The sequence below is a fragment of the Mesoplodon bidens genome (assembly GCF_964165515.1).
Source record: "Mesoplodon bidens genome assembly, chromosome: 19".
Taxonomy (NCBI): Eukaryota; Metazoa; Chordata; class Mammalia; order Artiodactyla; family Ziphiidae; genus Mesoplodon; species Mesoplodon bidens.
This window is the reverse complement of record NC_138179.1, coordinates 49,235,474-49,255,320: the sequence shown is the minus strand read 5'-3', so window position 1 is coordinate 49,255,320 and position 19,847 is coordinate 49,235,474. Positions and strand designations below refer to the sequence as shown.

Genomic DNA, 19,847 nt, shown 5'->3' with positions numbered 1-19,847 from the left:
ACACACTCCACCTCTGAGTGAATTGCAGGAAGAGGCATTCGGGGGTGGGGGGCTGCTGTGCACCTTGGCTGTTTTCAGGTGGGGTTTTGGTTTGATTTTATTCTTCATTAAGAATTTGCAAATGGGTGACTTTGCTCCATTCTTCATAGACATGGAACCTGGTGAAGAGGCCAATTGGGAGTAATGGGCTTCTCTTCTGCTTTAGTTCATTTACTCTTTGTTGTTTGCTTCAGTTTCTCCACCTGTATGTAGACAGTGCTCCTGTTTTGTTCTCAGAAAGCTCGTGAAAAAGCCACGCTATTGCTCACAGGGACGTAGATGGCCTCGGGAAGGTGGAAGGAGGCTGTTTTGTTTCTTCTCGATATGCCTTCTGGGCAGTGTGTGGCGTGGGGCTCTGTGGAAGAGTGATCACTCCGAGCTTCTGGCCAGTCTGCCTTTCAGGTCCACGGTCAGTCAGGTCCAAATAAAGGATTCCTTTGTGTCTGTGAGTCAGCCCATAGAAAGTACCACGTTATAGGCATCAGTTGGTCCACGTGGCTGAGGTGTCACCCCATTTCTGCTTCTGACTGTCCTTAGGGTAGAGTGATTTATAGCTTCTTGCTTTAATTTTTTCCACTTAACTGGGGGCTAATAATTGTGAGACTCAAGCATATCAAGTGTACTGTGTTTGCAGCACTCCCCAACTTGTGGCGAGAGTTAGATTGTATTTCACTCAAAAGACTTAGAATTCTTTAGAAGTTTAAAACCATCTGGGACTTCCCTGGTGGCGCAGTGGTTAAGAATCCTCCTGCCAATGCAGGGAACACGGGTTCAAGCCCTGGTCCGGGAAGATCCCACATGCCGCGGAGCAGCTAAGCCCGTGTGCCACAACTACTGAGCCTGTGCTCCAGAGCCCATGAGCCACAACTACTGAGCCCGCATGCCACAGCTACTGAAGCCTGCATGCCTAGAGCCCATGCTCTGCAACAAGAGAAGCCACTGCAATGAGAAGCCTGTGCACCGCAACGAAGAGTAGCCCCTGCTCTCTGCAACTGGAGAATGCCTGCACATAGCAACAAAGACCCAACGCAGCCACAAATAAATGTATTAAAAAAAAATCATCCTAAGTTCACCATTGAAAGGCCTGTAAACAGCCAGTGTCTTCAGCTGTGTAACAGTTCTTTGTGCTCCCAGATCAACTTTTGATCTCCCTTTTCAGACCATGTCCTTCTCCTTTTTCAGTCACCCCTTTTTCCTACGCTAGTTGGGGGAAGGTGAGGAATCCTTTTACTTTGCCTAACCTTAGTGGGGTGAATCTGGCCACTGTTAGATTAGTTTAAAAAGTAACTCTCCCAAAGAAAGGGAGAAGGCAGACTCGTACTTGGTTGCCCCGGGCCCTGAGAGAGAAGCTTCCCCACTTTGTCCCTTGTCCTGCTCGTTTGGCTTAAGGTCTCCCAGATCTCACATTCTTTTCTCCCAGGTCCTTCACGGGTGCACTGTGGCGCTTAGTTTTGTATCTCGGATGTTGGAAGGCAGAGAGAGAATTTGGGGGTAGAGTGTATAGAAAGAAACCCGTTGAAAGTCCAGGGTTTTCTTTCAGAGTTCCCAGTGTCCTCCTCAGCTGCTCGCTGGCTCATGGTGGCCTAGAGACAGCTGGCTGCATTCCTGTCATGCTCTGCAGAGCAGCCCACGCCAACTCAGCCAGAGGTGCTCAGGAGCCATTAGAAGGTGGCAGGCAGGCCAGTCTCCACCGAGCAGTGCAGGCAGGAGCCCTGGGCCGCTCTCAGCTTTGCTGGCACCCCAGACCGCGAGTCTGTTCAAAGTGCTTCTGCTTTCTCAGTGTTTCCTCTAACTCTGCTTTGTCAGCTATGTCTTGCAGATGCCACACAGCCTTGAGATAACCTGTGAGAGCTGGTTTGTCAACACATAGATTAAGACTTACCAATTGAATATTGTATAAAAGTTCACTCAGTAATGTCACTTGACAAGCACTTATTGAGTGCTCTTTGTAAAATTCAAATCTCAGGAAGTCACTACTCCCTCCCCGCCCCCTCAAAGACCCGTTCAGGATGTCCCACAGCCTTGAGGATGAAGTCCAGCTTCGGTAGTAGCTCGCAGGGTCCTCCACGATTGGTCCCCACTCTCCTCTTCAGCCTCCTCTCCTAGTTTCCTTCCTTCCCCGGCTTCATCTCCAGGCCTTGACTGTGCTGTTCCCTCTGTGTACCACCCCCTCCCTGCCCCACCCAGTCCACTCCTGCCTAATTCCTAGTTATCCTTGAGATCACATCTTCAGATATTTCTTCTGAGAGGTCTTTCCTGACCCTTCCCCCTCCTCCCCCTCCTACCATACTTCACTGTCGTGGACTCTCATTATACTGAGTGACAGGTGCCTGCTTGCTTGTCTCTTTGGTGCCCGTGATGATGAGGACCTGCGTCCATTTCATTTGCCAGCTCCTGCCCCAGAGCTGGAGCATTCTAGGATTCTGTGAACACATGGTGAAGGCGCAAATGGAAATGCTTGGTGCATGCAGGACCTAGTAACCAGCCTAAATGAAATGATTTGGCCTTGAGACTATTGTCATGTAGTGGCAAAGACCACCGGTATCTTGTCCGTGAAATCATTTAGGGAAAAAAAATTGATAAAAAGGTTCTGAAGTTTAAAGATGTCTTTTGGAGGGCTTCCCTGGTGGCGCAGTGGTTAAGAATCTGCCTGCCCATGCAGGGGACATGGGTTTGAACCCTGGCCCGGGAAGATCCCACATGCCGCAAAGCAACCTAAGCCTGTGCACCACAGCTGCTGAGCTTGTGCTCTAGATCCCGCGAGCCACACTGCTGAGCCCGTGTGCCACAACTACTGAAGCCTGTGCACCTAGAGCCTGTGCTCTGCAACAAGAGAAGCCACTGCAATGAGAAGCCCGCGCACTGCAACGAAGAGTAGCCCCTGCTCGCCGCAACTAGAGAAAGCCTGCGTGCAGCAATGAAGACCCAACACAGCCATAGATCGATAAATGAAAACGTCTTTTGCAAAGGGTATAAATTCAAAACAAGATAGGGAAAATTGATTAGCACCTAGACTAGAGTAGAAATTCTTGGTACTTTCCAAGGGTCCGGCCCTTGGCTTGGTAGGCTCAAAAAGTTATACGTGGCAGGGAATTGAAAGTGGATTGACTTACATTAAACCAATTCACAAGGGCTGTTTTATGAATTAATCAAACGGCCAATTTCTAAACCAGGGGAAAAAAATATATAACCGCTCTCCCAAGGAAACCTTTTTGGGAGCAGCTTATAAATAAGAGTTAGCTGGATTCTTCCCTGCTGTGTCCCCACTGTTGCCTGTACTTTGCAATTTGTGACCCTTAGCACATTGGTAATGACTCATTTCTTGAATATTTCCCCAGAAGGTAGTGCGTCTTGTGAGGCCAGGGACCTTGTCTTTTCCCAGCTCTGTCCTGGTACACCATGTCTGACTGGTGTTCAGTAAATGTGCCGGGCGAGAGTTAGATGGTCCGTCCTGATGGTGTTGTCCTCAGCTCATGGCTGGATGCAGCCATTTCTACTACACCTGCCCCACAGATCCATCACTGGGAGGGTCCACAGCTTCCTGTTACACGTTAGAATGGTGTTTGGGCCAGGAGTCCAAATGTCAGTAAAAGCATGAACTGAGTGCCTAGAATGTACAGAGCCTTGTGCTGGGAGCCGTGTACTGAGTGGTCCCCTGTAAAGACTGTTTTCAAAATGTACTAAACATTTCTTTCTTCTAAGTTGTGAACATGAATGAGCTCTGAATTGTAGAATCTGCCAGGGCCAAATAATTCCAGGGGCCAAAATTAAGTGGCTGATTTGTCTGAGTTTATCAGATAGGTCTGATTTGGCTGGGGTTGGGAATCAGGGCTCTGTCTTCTCAGCACGCCCCGCACTTCCTACGTACTCCCCAGGGGAAGGGTGTCTGTCCCGGGTGGAGATGTCCCGTCAGAGGGTAACTTCCCAGCAGCGTGGTGTAGACTCCGTGATTCAGCCTGAAGTCGCTCACAGAGCTCTGTAAACACCGAGGGCCTGAGCTGGCAGCGGCAGTGAAGTGGCCCACGTTGTTCAAAGCCAAGGCTGGCAGGGCCCAGAGTGAGCCTGGCGCCTGGACGCCATTGTCTAGCTCAGGAATAGGCCCAGTACGTTGTTGTTGCTGTTGACACAAAAGCAGCCTTGTTGCAACTCCTTATAAATCCATCCAGGTCGATGGGCCCGGGCCAGGGCCATGACAACACGCTACACCAACCAGGAGGCAGGACGCCAAACCAGTCAAGATAAATGCTTGTCATCCAGTCGCCAAAGGGAGATTTAAAAGAATGTGCAAGAAACCAACCACCTTGGATCCCACTGATTGTTCTTAAGTTTGGCCATGAATTGGCCCTCAGCTAGGGGCCAGGGGTAGCTGGAGAGATGGTCTGCCAAGAACAGAGTGTTCTTCAGATGGAGGGCTCCTGGGGATAGGAGGAATTTGCTGAGGTCAGTCTTTGAGCTGAGCCCCTTCCTTCCCCTGGGAGGCCGAGCGTGAGGCTTACGGCTGTGCTCTTCTTCCAGGGGAAGTCGTGAACACACATGGCCCCGTGGAGCCTGACAAAGACAACATCCGCCAGGAACCCTACACGCTGCCCCAGGACTTCACCTGGGATGCCCTGGACCTGGGGGACCGTGGTGTGGTGAGTAGGCCTGGGTGGGCCAGGAGTGTCACTTGCACGAAGAGGCCTGCAGTCACATCGAGACGGCTTCTACGCAGGCCTTCCTCAAGGGCTCTCTTAAGAGCTGAGCCAAGCAGGTCTGAGCAGACCCCCATCTGTTGCCTCTGGGGCCTGCCCACGACTCCACATAAATAGCTCTTGGCTTCTCTGGCAGGTTGAGAGTTAACCCCTGCCACTCCCCAAGGCAGATACCTTTTCTTCGTGCTTTCATTTTTCTTGTTCATCCATTTATTCAGTCCCTGGCCTTAACGATGGAGTGGCTGGTTAGTTGGGTGACATTCTTGGTCCGCCCCTTCAGGTACTTAAGTCTGCCACTCTACCCTTGGTGGCTCAGTTTCCTGTTAAGCACTAGGGCGCTTGTTCCAGGAGTCCCTGCCATGAAAAGGATTTGTGAGATTAAGCATAGTTTTTGGTAGTTGGCCTTGTCCTGAAAGGCTTGGGGCCCCAGGGCACTGGAGTTCGTCCCCACCCCCGGCAGGACACCTCTAAGGCCACTCCTCGTCTCTCTACAGCTGAAAGAACTCTACACGCTCCTGAACGAGAATTATGTGGAAGATGATGACAACATGTTCCGATTTGATTATTCTCCCGAATTTCTTTTGTGGTGAGTTGTCAGGGCTTTCTTATTCAGGTTCCAGAGCCAGGCATGGAGCAGAACAGCGACAGGGCACCAGATCTTTCATCCCTGCTAAGAGCCATCTTTTTAATGACAAATGAGTATGCGATTTTTGAGTTCCTGCATCTGAAGGAGACTTGCTGCTCGTGGAGCTTAGAATCGAAACCTTATTTAAGACAGAATGACTGGGTGAGGGGTTCCTTTATGGAATTCGTACCCAGAGGAAAAGATCGTCTATTGTATGGTGACTTTATGTAAGAAGGGAGGGAGGGATGAGACCTGCTAAGATTGAAAAGAAAAGAGGTCGTTTTCGATCCATTTGCTGAGCATGCTCCGTTGTATGAAAATGACCTTGCCTGGCTGGGCCACCCACCCTCCCGGGCCTCGTTTAATATCCGGGAAGGTAGAGGCATGAGGCCAGCACGGAGGGGGCCTGCCTGAAAGGGGAGGGAAAGGAAGACTGGCCAAGCGGAAAGAGAGGAGGTGATGGTGCCTGCGGGGAGGTGGAGCCCAGAGCTCCAGAGGCTCCACAGTCAGCTCCCGACCATGGGACCCACTGGACTCGAAGCCAGGGAGGCCGGTGCTCCGGCTCAGGCTGTCAGAGTAAGTGAGCGCAAAGAAACTGGATCAGTATGAAATCTCCACTGTGACAGCCCTGGGTTGGGTGAGCAAGCAGGCCAAGTGAACTGAGCAGAAAGAAGGGGCCGTGGCTCGATCCCATTGGTGTCCAGGAGGGTTTGGCCCTAAAGAGAAATAAGGAGAATTGAGCTGTTCACCCCCACTCAGGGAGGTGGTAGCGTGAGCTTAGAGCCAGACTCGGCGGTGGAGCCCAGACGGTCCCCCAGGCCCGCCGGTGAGCAGCACCCCGGCTACAGCCCCCGTCTCTCCTCTAGGGCTCTCCGGCCGCCTGGCTGGCTCCCCCAGTGGCACTGTGGGGTTCGAGTGGTCTCGAGTCGGAAACTGGTTGGGTTCATCAGCGCCATCCCGGCAAACATCCATATCTATGACACGTAAGCACCAGCGCCACTCCCACCCCCCGCATCCCCACCATCCTGCTTGGTCTGGGAAGGTGGGGGGGAAACATGCACATACTTTCCGAAGAAGAAAGAGGGAAGTTCCCACGAAGGGAGGGGGCTTGGGTCATGGGAATAGAAATTCATCATAGGAACCACCTGTCTGGCTCTGAATTGTTGCTGGTGCTCTTGTCTGTGACCTGGGCTGGAAGGAGTCCACCCTGAGGGCCGGTGCACTCCCTGACCAGCAGTTCAGCATTTGCATTTGCGCCACTCACGCATCAACACACTCAAGCCGCTTCAGAAGTGGGTGGGTGTGACTCACAACCACATTGTCACGGGGCCTTCAAGCTCTGCTCTTCATTTTCCCTGGAAACGTCAGAACCATCTACCACAGCCTTCTGGGCTTAGAGGCTGTGGATTCTTGGAGGAGTCGGAACCCCTGAAATCCTAGAATAACCCTTGACTTACTCTGGGGGGTTCCTGACGGCTAAAGGCGGGACCCCGCCAGCCTACTATTGGGGCTTCACCAGGGAGATGCTGTGGTGCCTTAAATAAAGGAGTTTGCTTGAGTCCCACTTACCTTTGGAGGTAGAGTCTGTAGAGAGTGGGCCCCTTGCCTGGTGCAGCAGAGCAGGGCAGTGGGAGGGCGTCCGAGTCCCGACTGCTGAGTGCAGGCAGAGGCAGAACAGGAGCCTGTGCTGAGGGCCCCGGTCCCTGCAGGGCGCTCCATGTGCTGGACAGGATTACCTTGCCTGTTAAGAGCCTTGTCCCTGGGTTGTTTCCTTCCTCTTCAGAGAGAAGAAGATGGTAGAGATCAACTTCCTGTGTGTCCACAAGAAGCTGCGTTCCAAGAGGGTGGCTCCAGTCCTGATCCGTGAGATAACCCGGCGGGTGCACCTGGAGGGCATCTTCCAAGCTGTTTACACTGCCGGGGTGGTATTACCAAAGCCTGTTGGCACCTGCAGGTAAAAAAAACTCTTCTTTGCAAGGTCCTAGAAACGGCGACATGCCCGCTCTAGTTGAGGAGCTTGTGTCACTGTGAGTCACAGTTCTGCCCCTCAGCGTGTGCCCTAGAGCCTCTCGCTGCTCTGGTGTCTGATAAGGTGGGGGGTGGTGCCCACAGGAGCCGGGTGGGGCACACACGGGAGTGACGGGGAGGCTGTAGGAACAGCAGCCTGCACAGTGCGTGCCCTGCCCAAAGGGATTAGGCTTTCTTAGCGCCCCCTGATTCCTTCCATTTGGAAATGGTGGGGGTCAGTCTGCTGGGGTTTTGTTCTCGTTTTTAAGGATGAGGCCAAATCTGGATTTTTATGGTAAATGTCCTAAAGTTTTAAATGGTTGGCTCAGTTTTGTTCTGAATATTATGTGGGCCGAAGAGAGCATGTCTGATCCCTGTGTGCACCAAGCACAACCTCTGCCTTCGAAAGTTCTTTGAAACAATTGAATACTCTGCTTTAAGAACTTCAAAAGTGAAAACACCAGGCAAATGCTGGAAAGGAGGAGGCAGAGGTAAACGTTCGGAGAACTAGAAGTCTTTTCCGTTGACTTGATTCCAGGAGTGGGGATCGCTGTTCCCAGACAAATACTGTTACAGAGGAGTGGCTTGTGAACTTGACAAAGAAAATATAGGAAGCGCTGTGGCCACTCTGCACTCACTGTGGGGAGGTTGGAGATCTGGGGTGACGCCACTGGCTCAGGTGGGGCCTGACGGGTCTCTTACGCCACCTGCCGGCCATCTTGAGATCCCCGTGCCATTGTCCTTTTTTTTTTTTTTTTTTTTAATATTTATTTATTTGGTTGTGCTGGTTCTTAGTTGCGGCATGCGAACTGTTAGTTGCGGCGTGCATGTGGGATCTAGTTCCCTGACCAGGGATCAAACCCAAGCCCCCTGCATTGGGAGCGCAGAGTCTTAACCACTGTGCCACCAGGGAAGTCCCGCCGTTGTCCTTTTAATGAGACTTGCCATAGTCCTCTGAGGACAGGACATTTGTGTCCCCACAGGTACTGGCATCGGTCCCTAAACCCCCGGAAGCTGATTGAAGTGAAGTTCTCCCACTTGAGCAGAAATATGACCATGCAACGCACCATGAAGCTCTACCGACTTCCAGAGGCCAGTGGTGCTTCGGGGCCCTGGGCAGGGGCAGGAGGGAGGCCAAGGAGAGCCTCGCCCTCAGCAGGAAAGGAGTGGGGCCTGGGCGGGGAGGAGGGGGCTCTTACCAGAAAAGCAACTCAACCCGTAGTTTCCGGGTTCCTAGCCTTTCCATCCTGTCGTTCTGTTATCTGTAGCAAGGTTTTTATTTTAGTTGGACTTTCTCTGTTCTCCTGAGCCTGCACGTGGGCTAGTTTCTCTGCCATCTGTTGGCAGACTCAGAGAACACCTATTCCGTGTAATTTTAGCCTAAGTGAAGCATAATGGAGAGAGGAATCCACTCACTGGTATGCAGCACATCCCAGGACCCAGCGGAAATGAGCCACAGAGCATCTGCTGCTCCCTCTGCCGAGTCAGGTGGAGGAGAGGTGGCTTGAGTTTGTGAGGGGAGCCCAGATTTCCAGTCCCAGTCCTCCCGCCCAGATTTTGCCGCCGAAGGACTAGGCAGCCTGCAGTGAGCTGGTTTTCTCCTCTGGGCCTCGGTTTGCCTAGTTTGCCAGTGAGACAGACGCTCCTTGTTCTCCTGTTGTGCCTGTCTTCAGGAGCCTAATGGATCTTAAAATCCCTTCTCTTCCCTCAGAGCTCTTCCGGGCAGTGTCAGCACAGTTATTGGATGCCTGCTGATCAGAGGGCTGCCCGCCTGGACTCGTCAGCCACCAAACTGGATTAATCGCCCTGGGATTGGGCTGATCCACCCCTGGATTGGGGTCATTAGTGCCCCGCTTTGAGAGCCCGCTGCAGCATAGTTAGGCACTGCCCAGGAAACCAGATTAGGGAGCCATGATGAGTGTCCCCTTGGGCCACTGGAGAGCATTCTTAAAGTGTAGCAGCTGGAAGAACGTCTTTGGATCTCCCCGCCTGTGGGTGAGAACCCCAGCATGGCTGCTTTTTCAGTCCAGGATTTGAGGTGTCATTTTGGGAGCTACCATGTAGAAACAAGGTCACTAAGTGTTCCCTAGAGACATCAGGATTATCAAGGAATTATGGCAGCTAGAGGTCCTGGAACTGCAGTTTTAAATTTATTTATTTACTCACTTATTTTTGGCTGCTTTGGATCTTCGTTGCTGTGCGCAGGCTTTCTTTAGTTGTGGCCAGCTGGGGCTACTGTTCGTTGCAGTGCGCGGACTTCTCATTGCAGTGGCTTCTCTTGTTGCGGAGCACGGGCTCTAGGTGCACGGGCTTCAGTAGTTGTAGTGCCAGGGCTCAGTAGTTGTGGCGCACGGGCTTAGTTGCTCCGTGGCATGTGGGATCTTCCCGGACCAGGGCTCGAACCCATGTCCCCTGCATTGGCAGGCGGATTCTTAACCACTGCGCCACCAGGGAAGTCCCCTGGAACTGCAGTTTTAAAAGCAATTCCTGTACACCTGAAACTAAGACAACGTTGTTAATCAACTATACTCTGATATAAAATTAAAAAAAAAAAAGAAGCAATTCCTGCATTAGGAAGCAGTTGTGTCAGGCAATGACTGAGGTATATAAACTAACTCTACCCTGATTTCAGGTTCGGCTGACCCCACCTTTGTGTTTTAAGCCTTTGGGAATGTTCCCCCAGCCCCAGTATTTACTCTGGAGCATCACATGGGTTCATTCCACTGAAGCATTTTCTAAGGAGAAGCAGCTGTGGGGTGGGATTCTGGCATGAGATTAAATCCTGGGAGTTTGGTGCTTTTCTTCTGAATTTTACTTGTAGCAGTGTCCTGCCAGGGGCAGTACTGGGGTAGGGGTGTCCAAGTGGATAGGCAAGGCAGGCATCCAGTGTAGGCTCTGCCGGGCCCGGGGTTCCATGGTGCCTGTGGCTGGGTGGCTGTCTGTGAAGTGCTCTAAGTCTGTAGGAGAGAGAGCGGTGTAGGAAGAGATGAGCTGCAGTTCAGTGGGAAAAGGTTGCGAGGCTTGGAGGAGAGGGGCCAAGGAAGGCTTTACTGAGGCCCAGGAGTAGCACCGGGCTGGGCCTACCCCAGCACATCCATGGGGTGGTCAGGGTTTCTCCATCATGGCACCATTGACATTTTGGGTTGGGTAATTCTTTTTCTTTTTAATAAATTTATCTATCTATTTATTTATTTATTTATTTTTGGCTGCGTTGGGTTTTCGTTGCTGCGTGCTTCTTCAGTTGCGGCGAGCAGGGGCTACTCTTCATTGCGGTGCGCAGGCTTCTCATTGAGGTGGCTTCTCTTGTTGTGGCGCACGGGCTCTAGGTGCGCGGGCTTCAGTAGCTGTGGCTCGCGGGCTCCAGAGCACAGGCTCAGCAGTCAGTGGCGCACGGGCTCGGCTGCTCCGCGGCATGTGGGATCTTCCCGCACCAGGGCTCGAACCCGTGTCCCCTGCATTGGTAGGCAGATTCTTAACCACTGCGCCACCAGGGAAGTCCCTGGGTTGGGTAATTCTTCATCACGGAGACCGTCCTGTGCGTTGTAGGATGTTTAGCAGCATCCCTGGCTTCTACCCACTAGATGCCATAGCACCCCTCCCTCTGGTTGTGACAACCAAAAATGTCTCTGAATATTGTCAAATGTCCCCTGGGGACAAAATTGCTCCTGTTGAGAGCCACTGGGCTAGAGAGACAGAAGATCCCAGCCAGAAGAGCCACTGGTCCCGAGGGTGGAAGGTCTTGTGTTCTGTGTTAGGGAGCTTGGAACAGGGAGGGCTGTGACGGGCTGTGTTTTCTTAGGAAGCCGGCCTGGGCCGTGTGGATAAGAGATTGACGCAGCCTTAGTCAAGGATGGCAGCCTTAACCACGAGGGAAAGGGCCAAAGACACTGCAGGGGCAGGACTTGTGCCGGAGTGGATGTGGACAGTGGGTGAGAGGGAGCTGCCTAGGAAAGCTGAGGAGTCTCTCTTGAGGGCCTGGGTGGATAGACTCAGGGTCGGGGTAGGAAGGGAGACAGTGTGAGCTTTTTGGTTCATGTAGGACTTGAGAGGGAGCCAGGGTGCTCACGGTCAGCACCTCTGACGCTCTCTGGTTCTTTCTTCCAGACTCCCAAGACAGCTGGGCTGCGACCAATGGAGAAAAAAGACATTGCAGTAGTGCACCAGCTTCTCACCCAGTACCTGCAGCAGTTTCACCTCACGCCAGTCATGAGCCAAGAGGAGGTGGAACACTGGTTCTACCCCCAGGAGAATATCATCGACACCTTTGTGGTGGAGGTGAGTGGGGAGGGGCGTTCTGGCCTCTGCCCCGTTGGCGGGGAGGCGTCCTCCCTAGGTGGCTGGCGTCCCCAGGCTCGGTGACTGAAGAGCGATTGATGGGAGCGTGGGCACCCTGGACTTCCTTGACCATCCGTGCTCGGTCCCCCCTAAAGACAGGAAGTTGTAGCTTGCGTTGGCTAAGATGAGCCCTTGGGGACCTGGTGTGAGCCCTTCCTCTCCCCCTCCCCCCCACCCCACCCCCACTGGTGACTCACAGTAGAGAGAGCTGAGCCTCTCTCGGTCAGGTGAGCCTTCGACTCCCTGCCTGTCCCTGCTTGGTCTGGCGCCGGCCAGGTGTGCTGGGTCCTGGGGGCCGTGAGAAGGCCCTGGCACCACTGGCGGGGAAGGATCATGGCAGGTTCAGCCCACAGCCCGGCCTGGATTTTCCTCCCAGCTCTGTCCTCACGTTCCCTCGGCCGTGTGTTTTCTTCTCCCTGCATATCCTGTTTCAGTTTCCACCCATTCATCCAGAGCGGCAGAGCTGCCTGAGGGTGGCGGAGTGCAGTAGAAAACATTTTGCTCCCAGGTTGCAGGAGCCCTGTGCCTGTGTGCCACTGCCTTCTTCCTATTGTCTCCCCTTCAGAATGCAAACGGTGAGGTGACCGACTTCCTGAGCTTTTATACACTTCCGTCCACCATCATGAATCACCCGACCCACAAGAGTCTAAAGGCTGCTTATTCTTTCTACAACGTCCACACCCAGACCCCGCTTCTAGACCTCATGAGCGACGCCCTCGTCCTCGCCAAAATGGTGAGGAGCGGATCAGAGGGAAGGGGCCGTGGGGGTGGTGGTGAGCACAGCTCGCAGGTAGCTGTCCACAGGCTGGGGGCTTTGGGGCCTCCTCCCCCTCGTGCTCCACCAGCCTTGCACTTTTCAGCCAGCAGCTCAAAACTAGGAGGGAGCAAGGAGCGCCCACACTAAGTGAAGGCATTGAACTCCTGATTTATTTCAGTGAGTTTTATTCTCACGGTAGGCACTGCCAAGGAGCCTGAATAGCCAGGCCTGCTCGGGGAGTGGAGGTGTTCTCCTTACGACCTCCCCAGTGTGGGAATGGGGAGATGGGTGTCTGTTGCGGTGAGTCGTTGGAGCGGCTGACAGGGCGTGGGGGGAGGGGCCCGGGCTTCTCTTACACTGGAGAGGCCTCCAGGCAGTCCTGCCCCATGGGTTCTGCCTGCGCCTGGCCCAGCCCACTGTGCGCCAGCTGAACAATGACAGGCCAGTCGCTGCCCTGGGAGAGCTTCTGATCAAGTTGGTGAGATTTAGGAAGTGTCTGTTGCAGCCTCAAAGCAGCATATCAAATGTCGTAAAATCCCTCGGTGCACAAAGCCCTCGGAGTTGGAATGTCAGGGAGTGAGGGAGCAGTGCAAATGCCCAGTGGCTCATGGGAGTCAGCTTTTCAGAGGAAAAGGTTCAGGGCTTGGTCTCCAGAGAGGGCTGTGGAAATTACGAGAGTGTTTCAGGGAAGCGTAACAAGGAACAGTGGGAGCGGTGGCCTGGACACTGCGTACACAAGTGTGTAGTCAGGCGCACGCCGAGGAGAGGCCGGGTAGGGTGCTCAGAGCATCATAAGGGCCACCACCAGAGAGCGGGGTGCTGGCCGCAGTCTGGATGTAACACGGAAGCAGCAGGAGCTTCTGAAGGAAGGTTGCTCCCCTGGCTGCCTGTGGATGGTTTTGATATGATAGAAAAGGGCAGGAAGGTGAGGTAGCTTTCACCTGTCTTCACCTGTTCTTGTCTCTCCCTGCTGCCATGCAGAAAGGGTTTGACGTATTCAATGCACTGGATCTCATGGAGAACAAAACCTTCCTGGAGAAGCTCAAGTTTGGCATAGGGGACGGCAACCTACAGTATTACCTTTACAATTGGAAGTGCCCCAGCATGGGGGCAGAGAAGGTACGTACGCGCTAGGTGCCGCCTCCCACCGAGCTCCCTCGCAGTCAGGCCCACGGCTGGGCCTGTGTGGGTCAGGGAGTTGGCGTCTCCGACGGAACCAGGACCTCGGGTCTGGAATCCAGCATCAGTCTGGGCCCTTGAAAAGTCCCTCCCTCTGGTGACCAGACGAGGAGGGTCAGTATTCTCCTTTCAGCAGCTGATGTGAGGGTGGCAGAGGGCATGGCCCCGAGAGCCACGCAGAAGCAGGAAGGTTGTCTCCAGCCTCTCCTCCCACCCGGTGAGCTGCCTCATCCAACTGGGGGCAGGGCTTCAGGACCGTCCCAGGACGCTGTGCGAGTCGCGTGCCCCTGGTCAGGCAGGCAGGGAGAGTCTGAGGACCTGAGGGGGTTTTCCTCTGCTGGGCTGCTGCCCTTATCCCAGTGTGGCCCTTCCTCCTCCGCCAGCTCCGAAAGGCAGCTCGGGGCCGTGGGGGTAGCTGGCGCTCACGGGGTGACTGACAGGTGAGGGCAGCCTTGTGCCCAGTAGTCCCCGGGCTGCCACAGCTGCTTTCATTAAAAGGTCTGATGTATAAAGCACCAGAGGAGGTTGGGTGAGAGCCCTGGGCTCGTCACTCAGCACGGAGGCGCTCTGCGGGCTCCACCAGTCATTGGGACGGCAGGACTGGGCGGGGGAGTGGGAGAGGCTTTGGACAGATGTCACCTCAACTCTGCCTCTCCCCCTGGCTCTCCTAGGTTGGGCTGGTGTTACAGTAACCAGTTGCCAGTGAGATTCTGGATAAAGCCACTGAGAATTCAAACCAGGAAATGGAGCCCCACCACTTGTTGGTCCAGTTTTCACAAACGTGAGAATCCCTGGCAAAGGGACCAGAACTGAACTGGCTTTACAAACCGCCACTGAACTTGATGATTGTATTGCAATGGCGTAGGCTGCGTGATGTCACCTCTGGCCGTGTCTCTGGTCTCCCTGTTTTCCAATTAATCACATCATTTTTGTTTGTTTGTTTGTTTGTTTGCGGTACGTGGGCCTCTCACTGTTGTGGCCTCTCCTGTTGCGGAGCACAGGCTCCGGACACGCAGGCTCAGCGGCCATGGCTCGTGGGCCCAGCCGCTCCGCGGCATGTGGGATCTTCCCGGACCGGGGCACGAACCCGTGTCCCCTGCATCGGCAGGCGGACTCTCAACCACTGCGCCACCAGGGAAGCCCTAATCACATCATTATGCAGCCGTGATCAAGGGAATGTAACTGCTGAAAACTAGCTCGTGATTGGCATATTATGGAATTAACGGGTGAATAATAAAAGTATATATATATATTATATATATATATATAAATATTTTAAATATCTTTCATGTTCCAAATGTACAAGGATGTTTGGTCTCTAATGAAAAACTGAATCCAGATCATTCCTCAAAATTAGAATCTCAGGCCAGTGCCAGACAAACACATTGGTACAGTGAATTGTTTCCTTCTGAAAGCAGGCCTTGACTTTTCTTGGGGGAGCAGGAGAAAGAGGATGTGGGGAACATTATCCAGTTCCCCTCTGAATCAGCTGGAATATTGGCTTCGAGAAGGTGGGGTGGGGTGGAAGGGCCGTGCAGGCTTTGGGGAGAGCTCGGTTCTCTTAGAATGGCAGGCGGAGTCCTGGCTGGGGCTGACCCAACTCGGAGGTTTTCCTGCAGGGGCCACACCTTTTCTGCGTCCTAAACCTGGGTGGCGGGGATGACCTGTGGAAGCGGGTTTCATGAATCAAGTCCCTCTTCCAGTCCTCTTGGCCTGCTCCCTGTAGGAAGTCATCCTGCCAACTGATTTTCAAATCAGGGCTCATTAGCCAGCTGTTGCCAACCTTATGTTACGGGGATAAGTCCCCTGTGAGATTATGTTTTTCCACTGCCTGGGGTGACTGGCAGTTTTGAAGGGGACCTTTGACCTCCTTGTAGCATCTGGATCGTTGTGAAGACCACATCAGTGCAAATCCTGCTTAGCTCATCTTAGAGCAAAGAGCCAGGAGGACCCTGATGCCCCCAGGGTGGTTGGGCAAGGATGGCGTGGGGCCGATGATACCCAGACCGCCAGCCACCAGCCCTTGGCCTGTGCCTTCCAACCCGTTAGCCATCTCTCATGCTCCTTTCCAAGACACACAGCCTGCGAGTAGCAGCAAGGAGTGGTGGCTAGACGCTGATCTGGACTTGGCGACAGGAATGATTTCCTGTTGTCGTTGTCGGAGTCTGATTTTCACTGATGATGTTTTGTGGATTTTTGTGGTGGTGGTGATGGTTGCTGATGCTGCCGATGGCCCCCAGAATTATGGAGCCTCTGGTCACGTGGCTGTCGTGTAGGCATTCCTCAGTTGTGCTCAGCCAAGTGGCTTGGGGAGGATTGGGCTGTGGATTGTCAGCAGCAACCCATGTGCAGGCTTGTATGTAACTTTTGCTCTACGAGGAGGTAAGTGGGGTGGGGTGGGGGGGTTCCTGGCCGCTTTCACGTCTCAGCTACTTGTAGAGGGAAGGAAGCCTTAGCCCGCAGGCCTGTAGGGCTGTGTTGCAGGCTGTGGGTTTTGGTGAGAGATGCCAGAGGCTGATTCTGCACGGTCCCCAGAGCTGGAGGGGATCATGTGCTTGGGATGGGGCTGTTCTGCCTCTGCACACGCAGGGGTGCTGCCAGCTTCCCGCAGATGGCTGCTGGGGCCAGCAGCTCCACTGACTGGCTTTTCATCAGAGGCCTCTAGGGGCCTCCCTTCTCCTTGTCGTCCCTGTGCTGCAAACTGCAGGCACTGATCATGGCTGACCTTTGACTCCTTGACTCCGAGATGCCCAGACCAAAGAAGCTGCTGTTCTTAGCGAGGTGTGCACTGCATTCCACGGACGGCGGGAGTCGGAGAGGCAAGGCTCGCCCCACAGCCATTGGACACACAGCACCCCAAGGCCCAGAGCAGCCCGCCCTGTGCAGGCTTCTAAGGATGTCAAAGAACAGAGTGCCCAACTCTCCTACCTTGAGCAGGACCTGGAACTTGGAAAAGCTCCCTGTCACAGGCTTGGTCAGCTCGGGGCCAGGTCCCAGCCTGGGCTGCCTCTGAAATTTGAGGTGCACGACAGCGCTGGGAGTGAGCTTTGCCTTGGTGACTGAAGTCATGGAATGGAAACTGTGAGGCCCGTGCCTGCTCTGGAAGAAACAGGTTTCCTGGAGAGGTCCCAGTGTCTCCCTCCAAAACCCTGCGACTGCTCCTTGGACTCTGCCGGTGTCTCCTGGTAGGGACCCTGCCGCCTTCAGCGCCGCCGCCCAGGTCTGCAGGAGTCGGCTCGGTGGCTGCTGTTAAGTCTCCCTTTTACCCAAACAGAGTTCTTCACTCAACTCCTTCCAGGATTTCAGGTCAGAGAGTTCAGAGAGAACCAGTGCTTGGGATTTGGGGCCTTGCAGGATGGTGGACCCGTGGCTGGCTTGAACCCAACGAGGGAAAGGCCCTGGGGCCTCCATACTCATCCGTGGGGGCCTGCCTTGGGCAGCTGCTCTTGGTGGGCTTCCCGGTTGTGGCCCTTGCCCTCTGCCTCCAGCGCTGGGCTCTCGGACTCCATGTTCCAGATGTTTACTCCTGCCTTTGGATTGACTCTGCATTTGACCCCTGACCCTGTGGCACATTCCCACAGCCTCCTGTCTCTGTAAGGAGAGAGCTGGGGAGAAAGGAGGCCTCAGCTCTGGACTGAGGTCAACTACATAGGGCTCGTTTCCCCCACGCGTGCCCACTTCCGAAGACGCGGATGTCTGGTTTGGAGGCCGGCCCACGCCAAGCCACTTCAACACCTAGGTTTATGGAAAATTTTCAGGCCTTGCCTGCAGCTCCCTTCTAACTGCCGTCACATACTTGCTGAAGCCCAGGGTGGGTGTCTTGAATTCTTTGCCCAAAGATGACCCGAAGGTCTGGATAGCTTCACAGAGCTACAGCCCGGGAGAGGGTGGTGCCAGGCCGGGATGGGGGTGGGGCAGGAGCATATTTCTGGCGGGTGCCTCCTCACCCAGGGGCAGCCTTCTTGAGGCCTGGCCCGCCTGCCCCAGAACCAGAGGAGAGCTAGGGCTGTGGTTTACTACTGCAAGGTGACGGCAGGCCTGCAAACAGACCATCCCTAGGGATGCCGTGGGGAAAATGTCACTCAGTTCAGTGCAAAAATATTGACTGCCTGCCGGCAGGGTGCCGCATCCAGGAACAGGGAAGTGGGAAGCTTCACCTTTCTGTCTTGGCTTTTCTCCAGGCTGTGGGAGGGGCATCCATTTCCGGGGTGGGGGGAGAAATGCCAAATGCATTGTTGTTCTGCTTGGTCCATCTCACTTGTTTCTAATAAAGGAAGCAGCTGAACAAAACCCTCCCGCCCTCCTGTATTCCTCTGGTCAGCAGGTGGCAGTGGAACCCATGCAGCCCCCGGCCTGGGCTGGAGTCCTCTCGCTCTGCAGGGAAGGCCCTCGTGACCACAGCACCGGGCAACTTCTGAACACCTTCCTGCCCTTTCAGGGCCAGTTTGGCTCTTTGCCCCTGACCTCTCCCACCTGCCAGCAAGGAGCCGGTACTGACTCAGGTTCCTCCGTGTAAGAGGAGCAGCCAGGCTCTGCGCCAGCACCCTCGGTCCCGGTCAGCGTGGCTCCTCTGACGGAGGGTGCAGGCACCGCCCCTCCCGCTTGTCCAGATGTCACACCTCCCCTTGTGGGCCAGGGGCCGGGTGGTTCTGTGGAGACACCGGGGGTGCTTTTGATGCTGCAGGCCGGCAGGTCCCACTGAACCAGAATGGTTCCCAGGAAGGGCCTGAGAAACCGCATCTAGACGTCCTGTGTGTCGTGTGTGTCCCCCCCCACCCCCTCTTCTCTTCCTCTGGACCTTTTCATCCATTCCGCCCCCGCCCCACGGCTGGTGCCTCCGAGCCCCTTCCCAGGGAACCTGGAGCCTGAGCGGCACCCTGAGAGGACACAGGGTCTGCCCCTGGGATCATCTGTGAGGCCTTTTCCCAGTCCTCCTAGACCCCCACCTTATGATGTCTCTCCCCAGCCCCAGACCAGCTGACTCCAGCTCCTGAAAGCGGGCCTTCGTTCCCATCTTAGGTTTGGGCTGGGAGAACACAGCCCTGTGGGTGGTCTCCACCCAGGGGTCTCCAGAATTACGAGCTGTATTTCTTCTTCGCCCCCAGCTCCCATAATCAGTTCCTGTCAGCTTTTTTGCCTTAAGGACTCTCGCCCTTTGAAGGCCATCTTCCCAGCCTTCGGGCTCTTCTCCGAGCAGTAAACCCTTCCTCTGCTGCACCAAGCCAGAGACAAGAAGCAGGGTGGGGGGCTCAGCTGGGGCGCCCGTGTTCACCTGACAGGAGCCCCAGCCCAGGCCCTGCGGGGACCGGACAACTCTCACTTGCCCTCCATGCCCCAACACTGGACCTGGCCTCACCGTGCCCCCAACCGTGGGGCTGCAGTTTGGCCGCCTGCCTCTCCTGACAGCCGCGAGTGCTGTGTACCACGGCCGCCCAGCCCATTCCTTCATGGTTCCCGGACAGGGGGGCATCTGGGCCCCTTCAGAGTCTGACGGTCTTCTTCCAGACACACTAATTGATCAGCACCAAATGCCCCTCTTGGTGTAAAACCGAGGGCAGGGTGAGGCTGCCGCTTCCTGCATCAGGTCATGGCAGGAAGGCGGAGACAGCCCAGCCCTGGGTTCTATGGGAGCAGCTTCCTGCCCCAGGCCACCCTCCGGGAACTGTCATCAAGCTCAGCCCTGGTTCAGTGTTGGTGCTGTTGCTTGAGGGAACCCCAGATGCAAGTCACCTTTCGGACAGGTTTCCTCTGGATTCTGCCTTCTGGTGTCTGGGCACGCTCTCCCAGCATCTCCAGGGGGGCCTGGGGCGGCCCGCTGCTGTCCAGGCCTTTGTCTAGAAGGCTGGTTGGCTGGTGGAAGGAGAGTTCCAGGTCTCTGGGATTCGACTACTGAGCAGACAGGGGCCTCGAACCCAGCTGAGCCTGGAACGGGCGACCCTGGAGTCCGTCAGAGGCCTGTCCCCGCCCCCTTGAGGGCCATCACGACCCTGCTCCGGCAGAAGCCCACCTACCTGCCCCTCCCCATCCAAGGCCCCTGGTGTACGCGCTGTGGGCGTGGCTCTGGGAACTGCTGTCCTCACAGGCCTGTAATGCTGGCAGCAGCTTGGAGCCAAGAGGAAGGGTCAGGGCTGTTCCGAGCTGCAGCAGCCCCTCCCTCCAGCACCCCCTCCAGCACCGCCGCTGTCTCAGGGAGCCCAGATGCAGCGAGAGGCCC

The 19,847-nt window shown here is 54.9% G+C and overlaps 1 protein-coding gene across 1 annotated transcript in view; it reads left to right on the top strand.

Moving 5' to 3' along the window:
* The window catches only part of NMT1 (N-myristoyltransferase 1), a 30,949-nt gene extending 16,065 nt beyond the window's left edge, over positions 1-14,884 (top strand). The window contains exons 4-12 of the mRNA XM_081218348.1: positions 4,555-4,673; positions 5,225-5,316; positions 6,222-6,338; positions 7,139-7,309; positions 8,346-8,454; positions 11,467-11,637; positions 12,263-12,430; positions 13,436-13,573; positions 14,305-14,884. Of these exons, the coding sequence (XP_081074474.1) occupies positions 4,555-4,673; positions 5,225-5,316; positions 6,222-6,338; positions 7,139-7,309; positions 8,346-8,454; positions 11,467-11,637; positions 12,263-12,430; positions 13,436-13,573; positions 14,305-14,325 (1,106 nt within the window). The 3' untranslated portion in view covers positions 14,326-14,884. The remainder of the gene's footprint in view (positions 1-4,554; positions 4,674-5,224; positions 5,317-6,221; positions 6,339-7,138; positions 7,310-8,345; positions 8,455-11,466; positions 11,638-12,262; positions 12,431-13,435; positions 13,574-14,304) is intronic.
* The last annotated feature ends 4,963 nt before the right edge of the window (positions 14,885-19,847 follow it).